The sequence below is a fragment of the Varanus komodoensis genome, unplaced genomic scaffold (genome assembly GCF_004798865.1).
Source record: "Varanus komodoensis strain SLA01 unplaced genomic scaffold, ASM479886v1 scaffold8, whole genome shotgun sequence".
Classification (NCBI taxonomy): Eukaryota; Metazoa; Chordata; class Lepidosauria; order Squamata; family Varanidae; genus Varanus; species Varanus komodoensis.
Genome location: NW_025336481.1, coordinates 29,199,769 through 29,222,110, shown reverse-complemented (window position 1 = coordinate 29,222,110; position 22,342 = coordinate 29,199,769). Strand labels below are relative to the sequence as shown.

Here is a 22,342-nt window from a genome sequence, read left to right as displayed (position 1 = left end):
AGTGTCCAGGTGGGCAGAGATGGGAAAGGTCAGCTCAACCCAGCTGAGCCACCCATGTCTCAGTAACACCAGATTACATTGTGAATGAATATGGCCCTTCTGTGATCAATCTGCTGTTAACTAGCAGCACCACACAACAGGAGGGCTCAGTGGATGAACATGAATGATGGGGGGAGAGAGTAACTCACATGATAAATAATTACTATTTTTACTGTTGAACTTTAGGGTTGCATACTTACATATCTATATCTGTATCTATTAATCTATTAAAATGTATGTTTTTCCTGTATACTGACTAGCCAGTGTCTCAATGGAACTATGAAATGTGCTGAAGTTGCTGAAGTTCCTGCAGGTAATTCCCTATGTTTCTTAAGAGGAGTTCTCAAATACTGTTCAATCAACTTTCTTGTAGATTCAGGAAGAGCAGATTCAAAGCTCTGCTCATCTATGGATTTCCTAGGTGGCCCTGAGCAGTCATTCTTGTTTATTTTTTATTTTTATTTTTTATTATTTTATTAAAACATTTTTATGCCGCCCCATTCGCCGTAGCCTCCTTAAATCAGTGAACACAGTTCAGTGTGGCATAATGGTTTGAATGCTAGACTGGGACTCAAGAGATCCAGGTTCTAGTCCCCACTCAGCCAAGAAGCTTACTGGGTAACTTTGGGCTAGTCATTGATTCTCACTGTAACCCAGCTCACAGGATGGTGTAAGGATAAAATATAAAGGGGAAGGACTATATGCCTTGGGAGAGAGAAAAAGCGAGATAAGAAGTAATCTAATAATCTAATAATAAAGATAATCTATTATGTTTATCCAGTTTTGGTGATATTTGTAAGGAACTAGCTATACTTCAGATTTGTTCATCACCATTGCAAGTCTGGTCATTTCTTTTCTCATTCGTTCCCCAAGCTGTATTTAATTTCAAATAGTAAGATTAATGTTGTAGTCTTAAGGTGCAGTCTATAAGATTGATGCCTGATGGACAGAAGACTCAGTTCCACTCCAAGGCCTGCTTGCAAGAGCCAGGCAAGACAGGATGAGTGGCACAGGCTTTTCCAATCCCACCGTCTTCAAAAAGATTCTTGCTAGATGCCTCAGAACATGTCTAGGTGTTGCACTCTGTTGGAGGCCTGACAGGTATTAGGACCTAGCAGATCCTTGGGCTTTCCTCTCCTTTCCCTTCCTTGTCACACCCATCAGTGTAACCTGGCATGTGTCAGCTGGGAGAAGCAAAGGAGCAAAGAGAAGATTCACAGACAGATGTCTTCCTCTGATGTCAGAGATCTTAGGGGCCATAGAATTGCTGTGTAAGTGTGCATTTGCACAATTAATCTGTATAGATGTAACCTTGTCAAATTCTTGGGTCTCAGTGGTTGTCAAGCAAATGTAAAATCTATTTTATTCATCTAAATATGATTTGTATTTGCTAATTTATTTTATAATATACATTACTTTGGTATTTAATTGTACAATATTGTAGGGTTTCTCATATCCCAGCTTGTCTGATGTGAACAGAAAAAGGCTGATCAACAATTTAGCATGTGTAGGAAATTAACAGATGCCTGCAATATTCACTTCAAATATGTATACGTTTACACATAAGAAGTTTTTTGTCAAGTGCTACTTCAAAGTCTCAGTATTTATCTCTGATTTGTAAAGCTCTGCCAATCTCAAACAATTTTGAGCTGTTTTAATCCACAGTGTAACTAAAAGAGTTGCAGGATTTTAATCACTTAAAAGTATTGTATAAATAAAAATATTTCAATGTAGTTAGCACACTATGCTATTGATGGATATTGTTGAAAACAGCAGCAAAGATAAGCACTTCTAAGTCCAACTGATTTCAAGGAGTATGCTTAAGCATCTGCTGATCTCATGTATAACAGTTTGCATTTCATATTTGTAGTTCATCCATGCCCTGAAGAAAAGATTTACTATGACTGCCGATCTCATGTGCCTGGCTTGCCATCTGCTGGAGTAAACTGTGAGCTATCTTGTACAAACCTTGCCATGAACTTCACCTGTGCTCCGTCTCCACCATGTGTGAGTGGTTGTGTTTGTCCCCCTGGGTAAGTGCTTCCAAGGGCTAGAGTGCTGGACCAGGAAACTGTACTTAAGAATTTAATTAATGTTTCTTTCTCTGGATAATATTGTGTGGTGAGAAGTTTCAGGGGGCAGGTTTATAGGTACAAATCCATTCATACATCCCATGTCTGCACCATTTTTGGAGTCTTCTCAAATATGTATTTTATGTTTTGGGTTTGTTTTCCTTCAGCTGAGTTTTTCAGCTACCATATTACACATAGAGACCTCAGAGCACTCGTGAACTCCATTAGAAACAACAAGAAAGGCTTAGGACAGCAGCAAAGCTGTCCCCTCCTGACTAGATAATGTTTTGCAAAGATCTTTTTAGTTTTATTTCCTTGGATGTTGTTCATGAAACCTATCTAGAACTGGAACTCCCATGTTTCTGTTTTTTTGAAAAACAAAACAAAACAAAATTCAAAAAGTTGTCCTCTTGTGGCAATGTGTTGTGCGATAGCTAACATTAATATAATGCAAAGAATAGAATGCAGGACATAATTTTGTTTTTTGATTTTATATCATCATCATCATCATCATCATCATCATCAGTAGTAGCGGCAGTAGTGATTTGGAAAGACCTTACTACACATGGACAAACCAGTAAATCCAGCAATGTCAAAGTCTTCTTTCTATAAAAGTGTCATTACAGTTACATACAAAACCTATATCCTTGCAATATCAGGAAAGTTATCTCTAATTTTGCTTTGTACAACTCATGATGTTACAGCCAAATTAGATGCAACACTGTATATCTGTAAGGAATTCTTCGGTCTCTCTACAAGCCGGATTGTGGTACTTGTGGCGGTCAAGTGTGTCGTACGAGGCTATAGCATTATTGCCCCAGAGATGGAGAGCTCCAGCACTGCTGCCTTTGCCCACCTTAGTCCTTCTGGTGAAGGCCTGGCAGGACAGGAGGAAAGGAAGAAGTTTTGCAGCCTTGTCTGCCTTTACTGTAGATATTGCTAAACAAGTCCATGAGCCAGTCTACTATGCGCTTCAGGGAAATAGCTGTGAATCTGGTGGCTCCTGCTCTCCCACCAGCAAGCCACCTCTCCATTCTTGGAGTTCCAGCTACAAGAAAGGAGCCTTTGTGGAAGACTTCTGGGTAGGAGCAGGGGAGATCCACCATCAGATCACCTTATTTGAAGGTGACACCGCAGGTGCTTTCTGGGTACCATAGGATTTCTCTGCTAGCCATTTTCCCTGTGTCAGTTTCTGTTTTACTCTGCTTTCCCCTTCACCCAAAGAATGATTGGTTCAATGAGGGAAAATGTAGAGCTATCATTTTTTTTCCTAATGGGGAATATATCATGTAAGCAGCTAAATATAAATGATGAAGTTGGTTAAAAATGACTACAGTGGGTTTCTTTTTTGTTAAGCTCTCTAGGATCATTGTTCAAGATCATCACTGGTAAATTATGGTAGACAATGAGATAGTGGTGGACTAAACTAAACTTACAATGCCATTGTGAAACAACCAATAGTTGTTTCAGAACTGTGTAGCTTATATGAACAGATAATTGAAAATATTTATGAATGGGCTCCAGTTTCAATCACATGTTTTTGTTCCTTTCAAGGATGGCAGAACATAAAGGAAAATGTTATGTGCCTGACAGTTGTCCCTGTACTTGGAAAGACTGGGAATACATGTCAGGTGACATGATAACTACTCCCTGTTATACATGGTAAATGCCTGTTACTTCAGTACAGTTCTTAATGTCTTAACTAATTTTAGGATTGCATTTTGCACAATGTAATATCTTTAACCTTTGATTTGTGTAGCATGATCAATAATAAACAGCATAACATTTTAAAATGTAATAAAATAGGAAGGAAGTCATCAAACATTTAAGAAAATAGATGAATGGGCTAACAATGAAAATAGCTTAAAAATGGAGCCTTAACAAAAAATACTGTAGGGTTTATAGACTGTCTTCATTTTCCAATGGTATTTGTTGGTGCAGCTACTACTTTTAAAGAATCTGTGAGTAGAGCTGAAATAGCTTTTGGCCACAAAGTTTAACTGTTTCTTATAGTTGGTTAATGTGACTCTCCTGTAATTATGTAACAATAAATTAATAAAATAAATAAATTCACTGTGTCAGGTGAATAAAACAAAGCAAAGCACTTTGATTTTTATGCTTCTACAAATCCATTTATGGGATTTGTCTGATGGTATATGCCATGGATGAGTCTGGGTGTAATATATGCCAATTGACATACAATTTTCACTGTTTATACTACAATGCCATTAAAAATGCTGGTGAAGTGACATGCCTTTATTAAAATTGCTGATGCAGTCTCTGTTCAAACCTCTCTGAAAGTACTTTTTATTTTTGCATATTGTGCTTACCATCAGAAGCATGCAAAACAAATGGTAAATTCATTGGTTTAGGGAGAGAATTGCTCTCCTACATTCTGTAATCTGACATTGCCCTCTCTCTGAAGACTATACTGTTGCAAATTCTCCCTTCAGTCTGTGTTCCATAGCAAGAGCACATGCATCCCTGTTTTCAGCTCACAAAGGTTGTTTAGTCAAAGGATCTTGATTGTCTCCCATCACAGTGTTTGTCGACGTGGGATATTCAATTGCACGTACTATCCTTGTCCTGCTGTATGTACTGTCTATGGAGATCGGCATTATTATACCTTTGATGGACTAGAGTATGATTATGTCAGTGACTGCCAAGCTTACCTGGTAAAGGTAAAGATACTTTTTACCTTTTCTGTTTTCTTATGTGCAGATGAACCTACTGATGATACCCACTGCTGGAAACTGGAAGAATATATATATATAGTGGCTTGAGTAGGGTGAGAATTACACCTTCCAAGGGCATTATGTGAAATGAAGGGACTCTATTGTGAGGCCTGATCAGGCCTTCCTTTCCTTTCCTTGTAAGAAATAAGAAACAGAAAAGCGAAAAGTGAGAGATGCCATCTGACCCTCTCTTGCTTCTGAGTATGTTTATGTGAAAGATATTCTTCTTCTGTATATTCTGGAGCAAAAAAGGCTGTTAGCGCTTTGTGGCTGCATTGACTTACTTATGTGTAAGTGAATGTAAAGTGGGCATAATGTTGTATCTGGCAGCACAAAACTTTCCTGTGACTTCTCAAAGCTGCCACTTTAGAATCCATCCCACAGAAAGCAGCCTAAGAGGAATGCACTATATGACCCCTGTAGGACATGTTGTTTTGACCTCAACTTTTTTTTAAAGAAGCACCTTTTAAAAAGTTCTTAAGTTAACTCAAGTTGTGTATTTGAGATGTTAGTATGCATAGTTGGTTCACTTCCTGAAGGTTCACTTCCTGTAGGATACCACTTACATGCAGTGGTATCTTTGCACAGCCTTGATAGAACTTGTGGATATATCTGCACTACAAACTAAGCCAGTTCTCAAGGAATCCTGGGAATTTTAACTTTCCAATGATTATTACCTTAGGGATAATGAGTATTGTTTCATGGAGAGTTCCAAGGATTTAAAAAAAAGGGTTTTAAACAATAGAATTCCTTAGACATTCTCACAGGGCTGTAATTTCCCAAGATCCACGGAGGGCCACCTTTGTTGGGGGCAGGTCTCACCGCTCTCCTGCTTGTTCCTATTTACCATATTTTGGCAACATTTTAGAAGCACACTTTATTTTCTTTAAACTGAGCTCTGCGGGTCTACAGACATCATACATCCAAGTGATGATCTGAGACATGAGAGCACTGTTTGCCCATTTGTGGAGCTGAATCTAAACTGGAACATTCTCTCCCTCCCTCCCTCCGTTTTCAGAAAGGACTTGGCCTTATCCTCAGGGTGGCTCATGCTGCCTGAGAGCTAGATAGATAAATGACACTTAACTGGTCTGCTCTCTTGGCCTGACGCCTTCATATGGGGACTGAGCAATCTCTACCTTCTCTGCTCTATGGTGTCTCCCTCTTGCTCTAGCTAAATAATCTGGCATGGTGACCTTGATCGTTTAGAGGCCTCTGTTAATTCCAGCTCTTTTTCCTCCTGTTCTGGTTCTGGTTCTGGTTCTGGTTCTGGTTCTCCTCAGCAAGCTGGGGAGACTGTAACTGAAGAAGACTGGGCCTTCTCCCTATTATCTCAGGGCACATTCCTATACATGTTTAGACAGAAAAAGTCCCACAATTCCCAGTATGCTCCATCTAGCCATGTTGTCTGGGTTGAAAGAATTCTTCCATCTAAACATGCATAGGATAGGGCCTTTAGCAATATAGCTGACTTAGGTCTTTGGTATATACTTACTCTTTAAGTGACTCTAACAGAAGAAGAATACTGAGAATGTAAATGGTCAATTTCCCATTGGTTGCTAGGAATATGCATATTAGGTCTGTGCATATTAGCAATACCTATATCGTATGACACAGCGTTGTCATATTATGCTACTTATTCTACCATGGGCATTTGGAGTTCTAAAGTTCAGGAGAGAGGTTGGCATTCACAAAAACAAGATCTATGGCATATTGCCTGCAGCCCTTTCATCTAACAAGCAAGATGACACGGGCGATGAAAACATAGCTTGTGTAGATTCATAATATTTGAACTGGTCTTGTTATTTTTTTCAGACAGGTGCAGTGCTAGCCCCAACCAGATGCCTTTTCAGACCTTTCCCCCCCAAAAGAGTAATCTGCTATTTTATAATAGCTAATTTGTTCTTACTCTTTGGACTGCACAGGGCTGTTGAAGGATTTCTCTGGCCTTACAGAAAGATGTAGTCTAGACCTGGCATTCTCAGATGATGTAATGGTGCAGGATGTTGCCTGAGAAAACTCACTGCGGATCTGGAAAGACAGGTCCCAGAAGGGCTATGTTTCATGTATGCTTTCTGTGCCCTTTTGGGTGACCATTACATCCTGCTGTATTAAAGAGACTTTGCATTTTTATTAAAGTTCAATATGTCCCATCTGTTTGTATTAAGAAGAAAGATCTTTCCAGGGTGCTGGGTGAAGTCAATGGCAAAATTGTTGGGGAGGGGTGTACCATGTCTGATTTTTGTTTTTAAATCAGACATGGTACTCTATCTTATTGATGGTCTTTTCTCACTACTTGTGTAAAGATGATACTCAGTATCTGAAAAGTCTTGGTCTAGCATCTCTGATTATGGGGAGTCAGTTCCTGTGCTCTGCTGTACAAACCTTGAGATTATGCTCAAGTTAGACCTGGCTTAAAGAAGAGTTGTGTTGGCATTTCCACATGCTCAGAGGCTGTATTTGGGAAAGACTATACCTAGTGCAAGAATATACACAGGTGATATTCAAGATATACCTATCTAGTTATTTTACAGGATGATCTCAATCATCTTGGTGGTTATTATTTGCAGCTTTCAGTATTTAACTTTGTATTAATTTTAGGTTAACAAAAATAATAGAAATGTTTAGAAAGTGAAAAAGTATGCTTTATTTTCTATTAATCAAAAATTATGCATGTATGTCCCGTAATCTCTGGTGCACCCCCGTCTTTCCCCCACCCCACATACCAAACTGAAGATAATATTTAATACAATGTGGTGTAGTGGTTAGCATGCTGAACTGCCAGGTTAAAATTTCAGAAATCTCTGAACAAAATCATACCCAAATGCAGAGCTCCAGCCCTATACGATCATGTTCTAAAGTAGGTTTCTTAAATACTCCTGAAACTTCCTGGACAAAAGACCACACTGAAAAACCTCCAGAAAAGGTCAATTTTTACCTATTTTCTAAATTGTGGAAGAAAATCAGCCAAGTAATCAGTCAAGTAATTAGCCATATTTGCCTTCCCGTACCCTGAGATTGGCAGCAGAGGTCCTCCTCCAGGAACCCTCCATGAAAGACAGTAGGAGGCAAAGTATCCGGAGGAGGGCTTTCTCTGCGGTGGCTCCCCATCTGTGGAATGCGCTTCCCAGAGAGGTCCACCTGGCACCGTCGTTATTTGTTTTTCAGCGCCAGGCTAAGACCTTTTTATTCAAACAATAGTTTAACAATGTTTAATATTTATAGGTTTTAATTGTGCAGCCGGGGTGTTTCCAGGTTTTAACTGTATTTGTATTATATTTATTTATTTGTGTGAGCCGTTCCAAGGCTATGTAGCAAGGGGATGGCATACAAAAACTTTAAATAAATAAATAATTAAATAAATAGTAAGTCTTGTTGTAGAAGAAGTTCCTTAACAGCAGTGCTATAACCCAGAAGGCCCTAAAGTTCATGGTTACTAATTGTTCCTCAACCATTGTTCCACAATAATGGATATGTGTGGGCAAAGGGGCTACTCTGCAGTACTTGGGGCATATGGGAGAAGGCACTCCTTCCAAGACTAGCACTAGCTTTTTGAATTGGGCCAAGAATGGTAGTCCATGCAGCTTTTAAAAGGTGGTCCAAAATCTAAGACTACAGTGTTTAGAAAGCTAGCTGTGTCCCAGTTCTTAGACTCTTCCAAGAATGGAAATTCAGTGTGACATACAGCAGACTTGATGAAAACCACGGATTTGTGATGAAGAAGGACCTGCCAGTTGAAGGAGCACTTCATGAACCTGATGATGCAGATGCTAGCGTATCCCAAACTAACTAACTAAATAAATAAGTGCCATTTCTTTGTTTTTACTGCAGCAGAGTAAGTCTTGGATCCTGTGATGTTTGCTACTTATGATTGCATTTAGACAAATATTTAGACATATCCATGTATTCTGCATCCATTAACATTTATTAAGACATCCAGTGCATGAAAGATTTCAGCAAAACACTCAGGCCAGAACAACCAGCCTCTGAGGGAATCTTTGCTAAGTTTTGCTTTCACATTTGCTAGATGATCATTTCCTACGATTCTCTTAAAGGGAACAGTGAGCTTTACATCTGCTAGTAGAATTGATTTCCCCTCACCACAGCAGTTCTCCACACCACTCCAAACCTCCTCCTGTGGGATTAGGGCAGCAAGAGGAACGAAAGACAGGCGCATCCTGTTGTAGGAGCAAAAGTGCCCTTCTAGACTTCTGCTCCTACAAAAGTTGGAGCCAACCCGAACATAGTTACCCTTTTAAAAGCTGTTACTCTGCTAAGTTGCAACATTTTCATGGGCAGCCTTCCTAAAATGGATGGATGATGGATTGATTGACAATGTATTCATCTGGTGACTGCATTTATCAGGGCTACACTTTCTTCTTCGCATTGATCAGCTCTTTCCTGTTTTTCACTTGTTCTGCCTTTCTTTAGTAGGCAGAAGATCTGATTACAATTGGCACTGGGTTCACATTCTTCTGGTTGAAAGTACTCCAGATCAGCAATTTCAGACCTTTATATACCTGTTCTTTCAGACCATTAAATGATTTTGTGAATACCTTAGTTTTGCTCTTTAGTGTTTTGGTTTCCAGCATTTCTTTTAAATTGTGCAGGCTAACAGGAAGAGCTGTCCCAAAAATGGCTGGAGGGAGATGGAGATCTATGGCAGATGATGTAACAGACACATTATAGTCTCCATTAAGAAATGACTCATGACATTTCTATTCAGAAATGACACAGATTCAGGAGAAAGGAACATTCATCACGCTTTTAAATACTTTTATTATGAACTACTAAGCTTCATCAGATTGTTAACAGATCAACAGAGCACCGCTCTTTGCCATGCCCCCATATGCTCATTCTTCACCTCTTCTGAATGTTGCAAACACTTGCACAATGCAACTCCAGTGTCCAAACTGCTGGGCCTGTACAATATCTAGGGGTTATCCTGCGTGGGAACATTGCTATAAGTGACAAGATTTCTTGCTTCAATAACTCTAGAACATGATCATAAATCTTCTTGCCCAACAGACTGTAGAACTGACTGATAATCTTGTCTCTTCTGGTATGTGGGGAAGACATAACCTCTCTTGATTTTGCTTTTCCCCTTGAATATTTAGCTGTGGTTACACTCTGTACATTATGTTGCTGTTGCAGCCTATGCTATGCTCTTGTATTCTTATTTGAACGTATTTCAGCTTGAGATTCTTGATCTTAGTAATTCCTTGAACATTGCCTTTGGTTCTGCTTCTGGAACATCTTGGACATGATTCAGTTCCTGAAAGGATTTACTTTAATCCTGCAAAGGCTGCCCTGTTCTCTGATAGTAACATTGCAATAGGAATTTTCCTTTGTCTTCTGTGAGAGGAATTTGTAATGCAGGAAATAAATGTGGCAGAGTTAGATGCTGCATGTAGATCTTTTAAAAGGAGTAAAAAGAAGCTCTGGACCTATAGTAGTTTGTATATTGGGGCTTTCTTTTTCTGAATTTCCACATAGTTCCAAGTCAATGAGAGTAATTGGTTTTGAGCATCTTTTTGAGTTCTAACAAAGGACAAACCTTCCTTGAGTCCTGAATGCAATTTTTGGTCAAATAACTCTGCAATCCTATGCAGAAAAATCTATTGAACTCAATGGCAGGTTGTAGCATAATTCAGAAATTCAATTGACTTCATTGGACCATGCATCTTTTCTGATGGAACCTGTTTGATTGACCTATAAAAATTCATCTGTACAAAGTGCACACACAGACATTTAGAAGTGCTCTATCACTTTGGTGTATCTTCTCTTCCCCTCTCTATCCCTCCTCTATTCCTGTTTTACTTGAGAATGAATCATTCACAAAATCACAAGTATTTATCTCTTAACTGCTTTACAGACTCCTGGAAGAAATGGAGAACAAGGTGATACTGCATCATGTAGGAGGGTTTTTCAGTATCATTAAAATACCCAGGAGTTCACCTGTTGTGAAATGAATCACTCGGAAATAGATACTGAGCATTCTCAAAGCTTAATCTTGGGACTATCATGTTTTTAATTAGGAAAGGATTGCTGAAATATAATCCAATAAAATGCCAAATCTAATGCTAAGTGAAGTAAAACCAATTCAATGACACAAAAGAAAACTTTTTAGAGTGATTGTATTCTTTAAAACTACATGCAATATCTTCACCTATTACCCAGGATAATTAAGGATAGCTATATAACTTGAGTATATACTCTGCATTGTACTAGAATTTTTACAAGACTTAGTCCATAACCATTTTGCTCTATGTATTAAATGAGAATACCTTGAAAACAAAGCGTGCTGAGTATAAAGAAACAAAGTGGATATTTTGAATGCACAGTTGTGCACATCATTCATACAATGCATATTTCCAGAAGCTCTTCTTTATATACAGGAGTTATTTAGGTTGGTCAAAATAACTTTCCAGCCTCCACCAGTATACCTCCTCCTTCCCCCATATTCTAGCAATTATATTGCGATTAGCTCCTTCCTGCCCCTCTCTCTTATCAACATCCAGTCAGCTCCTAAGATGCATAATATGGCCCAATTATCTGAAGCAGTGTCTCCTTCCTAACCATTCCTAACCTCTTTCTAATCATAAGAAGCCATCCTTAGAGTTTCATTACTGGGACGGCTTCCTAGGTGTTCTGAGAACAGTTTTCAGTGGTTTTAGATCTTGGACCTTTTCAAAATGTTCCTTTTTTCTGTTCTGTTTCTGTGATGATGAAGGTTCAGTGTTGCTTAGGTGCCGGTGAGGCCTTGGATGCAGAGTTCACCTATGGATTAATTTTTTTTCAGCATGGTCAGGTTTCAGGAACAGGACAACGCCATGAAAACATCCAGGTGGTGCTGAGGTTGGAAGCCAGACAAACAGCTTGCTCCAACAAGGACCATAGCAAGACTGAGGCTTAGAAAGAGTGTAGCTGTTTTTAGGTTATTTGATCACACTTCCGTAATATCTGTCACTCAGTCTTGTAAAAGGACCTGTTTAACAATCACAGGCTGAAACAATGCAGGAGTGGCTCAGATTCTTCTTTGTGATTTCCACATATCCCTCTGCATGTTTTGTACTTCAGTTTTCTCTTTCTGTGGCATGGGTTGATGCCTTTTTGGGATCCAAAGAGTGCTCTGACTCTGATGGCAAGCTGGTCCCACCTCTGCAGCTCTTCTCTTTGCCCCACCTTCAGGTTGACCACCAACCTCCTTGGACTATATGCTTTCCAGCCCCAGGTCCAAATATTTTTATTTGCTTGGCCTTTAAAATGAATTGTATTGCTTGCTAGTTGACTGGGTATTTGCCTCTCCGTTGTATTCTAGCAATGCTTTCATTTTTATTGTTGTTTTAATATAATAATATTGTATTTGAACTGAAATCTTATCTATACCGCTCTAGAATTCCTTCATGAACAAAGCATGGTTCAGGATGTTACAACATGAATAAATATTGATGAAAAATATCAATATTTATCCTGTGTATCCTTAGCCCATTGTTAGTCATTCCGTAGAGTTTACTATTATAAGGGATATTGGGAATGTTATTCTTCCCAGTTCCCTGCTATGCACACTGTTCATGCGGCATAATGATCTATGGCTAAGTCAGATTTGATATGTTCCGTATGAAAAGAAATTACTTATGGTTATGCAGGAAATGAAGAAGAGATAAAGATTGGTTGAATCTTGAACTTTTCCCAGTCCTTCCTCACTTAGTCTAGTGATTGTAATTATGGTTATGGTTGTTTCATATTCAAATTCTAAGATATAGTCACTTTAAAAGAATGAGAGCATTTATTGTTCTTATTTAATCTTTTTAAAAAAGTGATGTATGATTAAAATATAGTTATTTCAACTATAAAGCTTTTGTTACTAGGTTAAATTTTGGTATTTTCTATTAGCTGGTAAAGCTAATTGAAAATGTTTTTAGAATAAACACATTTCAGCTAATGTGTTGCAGATAAAATAGAAAGTAAACAAAAATCATAAATCATAAAATGTTTAAGTGGTGGCTATGTGCTCTTCCAGGCTAATTTTTCCATCTGAGGAGGTTCTTTATTTTACACAACTGTGATGTATTACTTTCTTAAAACACAGGCCCACTGCTGCGTTTTTGGTTGCTTGCCCAGGTTTCTCTGTCCCTTGCCCTCCATTGCTTAGCAACCACATACTATCACAAAGAAACTGATACTAAGTTAGAACAGGCTCCTCTTGGTAATTTAATGGGAAGATTAGACTTACAAGGGAAAGCATTCTGTTTTTTGCTTTCTATCAGTGTAACTTGGCTTCCTGGAACAGACCACCGGACTCCCTTCTTTGTGCTTTCCCTTAAAAGGTAACTACAACCCTGCTCCAGAAGTGATCATTTAAAAATGGCATTTTCTTCCTAGTGTTGTATTGCAGTGAGACTAAGAAGGGGTGGTACTTACCTAGTAAGTGATAGAAATAATTTCCCCTTTTGCCATGGTATCTTTGAGTTAGCTTACAAACACGAGAGCTTGTAGCTCATTACCAGAGCACACGACAGAGCATATTTTTGTCATGCCTTCCCTTACTTGCCTTTTTCCTAAGCTAAACAAACCCAGATGTTGTAACCTTTCCCTGACCAGGAATTGCTAGAACGCTTTGATCATTTTAGTTGCCCTTTGCTGCACTTTTTCCAACTCTACAATTTTGGGTAGATAAAAGTATTCATTCAGCTTCCCCCCAAACTGGTATTCCCCAGGTGTGTTGGACTGCAACACCAGTGCTATTTGGGGATGATGGGATTTGTGGGCCATTTATCTAGAGATTGTCAGGTTGGGGAAGTCTGAATTAATTCATTCACAGAGACAGATGTATGATTTCCACTGTGGAAATCTCTGATGGTCAAACCTTTTGGCAAGTGTGCCACAAGTAAACATATATCCATATTTCTAATTTTAATCTTTTTAAATACTTGCCTGTGAGGGATCAGCCCCACTAATCTCCCCTAGCATCACCAGTTTTTCCTACACACAGCCAGGTTCCCAGACCAGTGGAGATGGCACAGACAGATGGTGCTTGATCATCAGCTTGACAGATGATGTCATGATGCCTTGAGCCAATGATGTCACCAGCCTTTGCTTGTTTGCAGCTTGCTCCATCAACCCAAATGAGTGACTCCTGAAGTAGGGTGGCAGTGAAGGGGAACAAGGGAAAGGAGGAGAAAATGGGGTGGGCGAGCAGAGAGGTGTGTAGTGGAGGGGAAAGAGAGGATGCCCAGGAGAAACAATGATGGAGGGGGAAGACTTTGGGAAAGACCAGGAGAAGTCCAGGGCAGCTCTTGGCTGGGGAAGAGAGTCAAGTTTCTGGCTGTTTAGGAGCAGGCTTACCAAGACCCTGCTTCCTTGTGGGAAAAAGGGCTTTTCACCCTCCCTTCATTAATCCTAACTTGGACTGACTGAGCAACCCATATGTTCTTCTTCTAGGATAAAGTAGCTTGGACAGAAGGTGATGTTAGAGAGGAAGCCACAATAGGAATTGTCTGAGAAGCAGTTGGCACCTCTGGCTTGGGGCAGATTCCTTCCTCAGACTTTGCTTTGGGCAACGATTATTTCCCAGGAAAGGGAAGATACATTCTGTGATGTTACAGCCTATTCAGTTCTTGTTTATGAAGGGCAAATATCCTTTGTGTTCTTGTTTAAGCACACTTTTAGGTCCATGTATCTAGAATATAAATTAAGTCATATCACACACTCTGCGTATGTGGCTTACATGCTTGACAGAGTCTTGCAACCAAAGACTTGGGCCAACTATGATACTATGGCACTCTTAGAGCATCTCAGGATGGGCAACTTGGTGGCCTCCAGGTATCTAGGTCATCATATTGCTCCCCATTTGCTCTGCTCATTTGGTCGCTAAGAAGTGTAGACCTATACATCTGGAGAACCATAAGTTGTCCATCCTTGCCATTGAGGGTATGGTATATGCTTTTGGGTGGTCCAAAGTGTACTGTGAGTTCACATTTCCATTTCCATGTCCATTTCTGCATAAATTAGGTCTTACCCGAGGATGTGGCATCTCCTAGATGCCACTCTTTTTTACATTTGGGTATATGATTTGGAAGGCCCAAAACTCACTGAGGGCTGCACACTGCAGTTCCTTATTTATGCATATATTTGGCTATTAGGGATATGAGCCTACATCATTAATATTGTAGTGGTCCCAGACAGAGCTTTGTGAATAATGCAATGGTATTCCATAATGTAAGACAGGAATAGTCTATTCACATTCATCCTAAGTAACTTTCCCACAAGTTTAAGCTGGAAAATGGACCACCTATACATCATGCAGCCCAGTGGGTATTGTCTGTTCATTTGTCTACACTCTAGCTGATCAGAGTGTATAGCAAGGTTAACGTGACATAACTTGATTTAGAACAGCATTAACTCAAGCTGACCCAGAAAATGGCCCAAGGCAGCTGGAGTCCAGTTAAGGGAATGGGATCCACTCTCTGATAAATTGTTTGTAGATTTGTTACATGGATGCTGCAGTGATGTAGAGCTGTGTTTGTACATAACAGCCATTTTTCCTTCACAGAGTGTTGACAGTTCAAACTTGTCCATAATAATTCAGAACAAGAAGTGCTTCGATAATGATATTGTTTGTTCAAAGAATGTTTTTATTTCTGTTGGAGAAGTTGAGATTTTTTTAAGCGAACCTCTAAATGTACAGGTAAGTACTGGTTTTCCTTTTTTAACTCACCTTTTATTCACTGAACTACATGATGGATGGAGATGATGGGAATTGTAGTCCAATGGATCTGAATGGTACCAGGCTGGGGAAGGGCACTGAAACAATTAAGAAGTCCAATATTCTCTGCTTTTTCTGTTTTCTATGGTCCCTGCTGCCATTGACCTGCAGTCTGGACATCAGCATTCTACTGGATACACAAAACTTCCCTGGAGACAAGGAAATTTTTCCTCTTTTGGTTTCCATTCATGGGATTCTGAGGGAAGAATACCAGTCCACCATATTCAAAATCACATTTAGTAAAAAGAAAAAAAGCTTAAAAGGGAAATTATGGTGGTCATGAACCTAGGAGAATCAAGCTTATGTCAAGATAGTGCTACCATACTCCTACATGTAAAGAATTGTCCACAAATGCCTGAAGGAATTGCTTTTGTGTTTTGGTGATAGAAAAAGCTACATTTTCAAAAAATTTACTGAAAAGTAGCTCTTAAAGGAGCATGAATAACCCACCAGGAAGGATTTGACAATCCTTTTTCACTATAACTTTTGATGTGATTAAATAATTTTACTGCATCAGAATATTTCACTTAAAAGCACCCTCAGATGCTGAAACCTGTCTAATACAACCTTAGTTTTCAGTGGGCCTCCCTCATATTGGCCATAACCCAGAAGACTACTTGCACATGTACCCAAAATGTATGTGATACCTGCATGCTCTATCACAGGAAGCTCTTGAAACTTTCCTGACTGTTCAGTGTTTTGCTGTGTTCTGACACTAGGCCAGCCTTCCTCAGCCTTGTGCCCTCCATATGTTTTCGACTACAATTCCCAATGGCCTTGAGCATTCCCCGTGCTGATTGAGGAGGTGCTAGGCTATCAGGTTGAGACATGGCTTTACTTCTGAAGAAACCCAGGACCAAAGTGGGTTTGGTCTGGGCATGCCTAGCAGGTCATGTGGCTACCTGGACTGTGTTTATGGTAAGCCTGAAGTTTTCAGGATGTATTGAAACATAGTGTTCATCCCACATGAAAATGATTATGAAGGTTGGGCCTAATGTAGACTTGAAACCCAACATGAACTGGGTTTGAAGGTAGGCAACATGGTGCCCTATGAGGGCCTTCAGCTGCCTTTCTAACAATTTAGAATTGTTTCAAAGCAAAGTGAGGGCCTTTCACTTTCCATGAATGACTCTGGGTGCTGTGTGAGGCTCTGAGATAGTTGTAATAAATGAAGATGGTTGCTGGCTGTGGGCTGATTCTTTCTTCTGTAGGGATTCAGTCATTGGATGTAGTTGATGTACATCCAATGCAAAATAGGAGGAGTGGCAGAGATGCTCTCCGCTTCCCTCTCTTTTTGCTGTGCATTTTTGCAAGATGTGCTTTTGTGTCCATTAACTGAGATACTTCAGAAGGAAGGAGACTGGAGTGGCTTCATTCTGGCACCCCAGTTTTTGCCCTTCCTCTGAACTCACCCCTTTTATCTATTCCTGAAGTCACTGTTCTGACTTCAGAACACAGCTGGTGGAGTTCTTTCCATGCCAGCTGCAAGGAAGCAAATAGCAGAGCTCCGATTCACAGCTGTGAGAGCTGTTTCTGACTTGGAGATGGGATTCTGAAAAATCCTGTAGCTCCTCAGCCACAGAATCATTCCTTCTCACTGCCAGCTTCTCAGGACATTGTCTGAATATAAGGATATCCCATACTTTGGCTTGGAAAGATAGTGTCCCTCAAATTCCAAATAATATTATTGCCGCTGATATATTATTCAGATCCTGGTTTGGTATCAAGTGAGTGGTTTGATGTGTATATTGTTGAATGTGTGTGTCTATAGACTGAATACATTATTCAGATCTTGTTTTGGATCTGGTTTGGTATTTTCACCAATTGGTCATAGATTGCATATTATCAAAGCGGTGTTAGTGATCTTTTACAAATTTCAATTTTTTTACAGAAAATGCTGAGGAGATATGAAGACAAAGCACAGTATCAGATTTGGAAGGCTGGATATTACACCGCAGTGCATTTTCCAGAGCAGGAGATAACAATACTATGGGATAGAAAGACAACAATGCATGTCAAAGTTGGAGCTCAGTGGAAGGTGACTAGGTGTATTATGCCACTGGATATACATACAAATTGGTAGTTGGGTATTTTACAAATGGGGAAGGCGAAATATTCATAAAGCACACTAATAAAGCTCTGACTAGCATCTGATAACACAGCATGTTTATGTTAAATTCTAAGAGCTACTGAGGTGTGGTTGTTAGAATGATAGACTGGAGATCTGAGTTCTAGTCCCCACTAGACCATGGAGTTTACTGGGTGACTTTGGGCCCATCACTGACTGTCAGCCTATCCTACCTCACAACACTGTTGTGAGGATCAGAGAGAGAGAAGAAAGAAACCCATGTAAGCTGCCTTGGACTTCTTTTAAGAAAAAGAAAGATGGGATATCAATGTTATAATCAAGATGGTGTTTTCATAATGTGGGAGCTGATAGTAACATTCGTCTATGTTTTCAAAGTAGTCCTCATAAACAAGAATTTCACGAGGAAGGGATCAAATTAATAGCTACATTAATTATATAGGCTGAAAAAATATCAAAAAAGGAAAAAGGGTGACTGCAAGAAAATATGAGCTCTACTTTCTCATTGCAAATTGAGAAAGAGAAGAATTCTCTTAGATTAAAGCATCTCTTCTATTTTGGCTGGAGATGACCCTTCACCTGCTCACTGGCATAGGTGAGCAGTACTTTTCTTATGCCCTCCTGTAGTAAGAAGAGGTGCTGGATCATCTGATGAGAAGGAACATTTCTTACACAGGCAAACCAACTTCAGATATTATCTCTCAAATGAGAGCATTTTAGTGAATCACAATTTGGTATAATGGACATCAAATGAAGAAATCTTAAAATGTACCCACATAGTTTGACCTAAGAAGGTGTCCTATCATGCAGTACGGAGGTACATTCTGGGCTCACATTCCCTGGGAATGTACTGCTTTAGTAATAAACACTTTCATGTTTAAACTATCTGAATCTTTCCCATCTCTTATTATCAATGACTTTGCTGTTCTGAGAATGGAGCTGTACATGCATGGGTATTGTGGGTTTTGTGTGAGAAAGCCCTATTCAGACAGCATGTGAGGGATTCTATGAGTGAAATATAGCCAGTTAAACAGGAAGATGGTCTTCTCCAAATGTGTTCATTTCCCAATGTATAGCCATTTTTTAATGTGAGGGACCATTTCAAGATGCAGTCCCTACCCACCTGTAGCCCATACCATGTGATAATTCTGCAAGTTATCATTTGGCTTAAGTTGAAAGTTTGGTAAGAGATGTTCCAAGTTCAATCCTCTAAAGAGCATCTTCTCTGTGTATTAACAATTGATATGAATAATGATGTGAGTAGCAACAGAACAGGTCTTTTCAGCATGCATGTTGAATAACACAGAACTTATATGTCCAATTATATCAGTGATCAGGGCACAGGCAGTGACCTTAGAGATGTGTAAAAACAAACCTACTCTATGCTGTCTAGCCAGATATCAGTTGATCTAGGATCACATGTAAGGGAAGCTAATTTTGCCACTTTTCAGTACGAACTGACTATTCACAGCTCTGTTTGGTGGCTGCTTCTGGTGTCACAAACCAACTTGCCCTCCCATCTCCTAAGTGATTTTACAGGCTTTTAAAAGGCCTGTGTTTGTGTGTAGGTAGATGGAGGGACGGCTCAGATGTTATGAAGTTGTAAGGATGAAGGGAAATAGTTGTAAGGATACATGGAAGCCCTGTCACATGCCTCAACCTGACAAGGCAGGGCTCCCACTCATCCAGAGCTTGATAATTCCTCTCATGCAAAAATGCTCACACTTTCATTGCAGACCTTCCTGCCGACTCCAGTTGATTCCAAGTAAAGCTGGAGCACATGACCTTATTCCCCATCACACAGATTCTGGGCACCCTATTAGCAGTGAAACACCTGGGTAGGGCTAGTTTTGTATGCATTGGAAAACTCAAAGATGATATCAAAGGGAAAGGTTTCTAAGTGTAGCATTTTACAGTTGCAATATCCCGTGAGTTTTTCACCCTTTCAGCAGGAATGGGAAGCTGTGGCCTTCCAGAAGTTGTTGAATTACAACTCCCATCATGCAAGGCTAAGTGGGGTTGATCAGACCATGAATCTGAGAACCACAGGTCCCTTGCCTACATCCTAGATTGTCTGGCTGGAACAACAGCTGAGGTTATGGCAGAAGAGAAACTTGGGGGCCTCAATCCACATGGTGGGGAAAGGGATATCATGTTGGACAGAAGGTATCAGGTTTTACCACATTTTTGACAACTTTGATTCATGAATCAATCTTCCCTTGAAAATTGAATCCTTTACAAAAGGATAATGGGATAAGAAAACATGTAAATGAACAAACATTCATGTTGAGGGTTTTTTTTTTAATGGTGGGGAATAAAGGCAGTTGGTCAACCTAAAAACAGGGTGAGGGAAGCAAGTCAGGAGGCAGTTTAAATTACTGACAATTTTCTTTTGTATAAGCTTTGTCATCATCCAGAACTGTATTTTGTTTATTTAAATAAAATAATGCACATATAGATACAAAAGCATCCATTATAATTTCAGGGTAAATTGGCAGGTTTGTGTGGAAATTTTGATAAATTCACTTCGAATGATCTGACTACATCCAACAACATGGAAGTAAGGAATGCTCAAGTGTTTGGAGAGAGCTGGGCAATAGGTCAGGTAAGTGTGACATGTTGATTCCATTGTATTCCAAAATAAATATGTATTCATGGGTATGTATCAGCTATGATGAGATGTATTATAGTTCTGTTTAATTACAGGCATAAGTGATCATAAATTAGCGTATACACATTTGTGTCCTCTTTTGAGGTGATGCCTTCCCACTTTGTTTTGTTTTGTTTTTGATACTAAGCAATTGACTGGGAAGTGAATAGGTCTTATTCACATTGAGAAATGTGGCCCTCTGACATATCCAATGGTAAGACATGGTGGCAGCTGCCATTCAACCACATGTGGATAACCAGATACTCCCCTTCCCCATCCTAGAAAGTTTTCTATTCCATTGGCATGACTAGAGATGAATGCTTCTAAGAGTTTTTCTGAATACATTACACTAATTCAAGAGGATTGTGCTCTGTTTTGTGCTTAGCATGCCATGGGTCAAGCAAATGTAAAGACAAAAGTTTGAAATGTATTCCTTGTTTTGGTTTTCCTGCCAAACTGTCGGTGCAGTTGAATCTCCCCTTCAGCTGAAGCCTTTAGTTGCTTGTAACAGTCCCTCCTTCATCTTCTGCTGACGTTCAAAAGTGTCATGACCTTCCCTGCTTCTGTTCCTTTGCTGCAATATCAAATTACAAATGCTTTGTAATTTTCCATCCTCTGCTTGTTCTAAGTATCTTTCTGCTGCTTCACACAAGACTGTTTCTGACATGGATACCCCTAATGTAGTACAACTGTGTATTCATTTTGTGGGTTTTATAGACTCTGGCAAGGCTTCTCATGCCTGTTTTAATATATTTATGGACAACTGGAAAGAGCAATCTGCTTATCTGTGTAAATATAGTGAAATAGACACACAGGCTTTTGCGACACTTTCTTGTGTTCTGGCAGTGCACCATGCCTATACTTTTAGCATACAAATTTGCTGTGTGCCTCTTTTTATGTGTAATTCCCCCATCCTGTCCATTTTTTCTATAAAAGGCTTGGAACTTAATAACAACACATGCCATTATCATCAGAGCACTAATGTTTAGCAAAATGATACAGTAGCTAAACTGTTCTGTTTATGATTTACATTTGGCTCCTCTGGAAACACAGATGAAATGTGGTAATGAATGCATTTGATTTTCATGCCAAAACAAAAAGAGGCATGAAGAAATATGTTTGTTTTAAAGGCAGACCAATCAGCAATTATCCTTTCCAGTTAAATTTTTAAGTTGTAGGAAAAGTATAAGGCAGGCTTTGAAGTAAAGTAAAGAGTAAAGTAAAGTATAGAGTGTAAAGTAACTTAAAGAACGTCATCTCATGCTTTTGCTTTGTTTTCACTGTTGTGGTTTGTGGACACTTTCAAAGGTGTTTGCTAGGAGAAAAAAAGCGTAAGCAATGTTGTTATTTATGGCTATATTTGGTTTTCTGTAAATCAGTGCACAAGCCCCAATGAGACCATTAAACCATGTGAAGTACACCAGAGCAAGTTCCCCTATGCCAAAAAGGAATGCTCAATTTTGTACAGCGATGTCTTTGCCCCTTGTCGCAATGTGGTAAGTGAATGCTTAATTTGTTACCTTGATCTTTGATTGCCAGATATTTGAAAAGCTGCCATTTATTTATTTTATCCTGTTTCCAGGCACCCAATAGATGAAGCTCAGTTAGGACTATTCTTAAGACTAACACCTGGTTAATACCATAAGTGACGGTCTGTCTTAGTGCTGTTGAGGCATCTACCAGGCCACGTATCATCTTCTTAGCAGATGCTGAAGGGGAAACAGTTCTAGGCTGTTGCTGCACATCCTCTGCTTAATTCCTTTCATCTGGGCATCAGTCTTTGGTAGACTATACCTAAGGACTTTGGCCTCCTTTCAGGAGCAACACACACAACAGACTCCAAGACTGTTTACTGAAAGGACCCGTTAAAATGTTTGTTATTCCTTTTTGAAATGTCTCTGCCATTTTACTTCCTTAGCAGCATGCACCTGTCCTTTGTTCAATGCCTTATCGCAGTAGCTTTGGCTATAAAACTGGAAGAAAATTACTTGA

General features: G+C 39.5%; 1 protein-coding gene across 1 annotated transcript in view; it reads left to right on the top strand.

Annotated features, from left to right (window-relative positions):
• Positions 1–22,342, top strand: part of OTOGL (otogelin like) — a 96,946-nt gene that overhangs the window by 30,928 nt on the left and 43,676 nt on the right. Inside the window, exons 22-29 of the mRNA XM_044455199.1 lie at positions 300–352; positions 1,910–2,072; positions 3,666–3,773; positions 4,654–4,792; positions 15,402–15,536; positions 17,506–17,652; positions 20,186–20,305; positions 21,730–21,846. Of these exons, the coding sequence (XP_044311134.1) occupies positions 300–352; positions 1,910–2,072; positions 3,666–3,773; positions 4,654–4,792; positions 15,402–15,536; positions 17,506–17,652; positions 20,186–20,305; positions 21,730–21,846 (982 nt within the window). The remainder of the gene's footprint in view (positions 1–299; positions 353–1,909; positions 2,073–3,665; positions 3,774–4,653; positions 4,793–15,401; positions 15,537–17,505; positions 17,653–20,185; positions 20,306–21,729; positions 21,847–22,342) is intronic.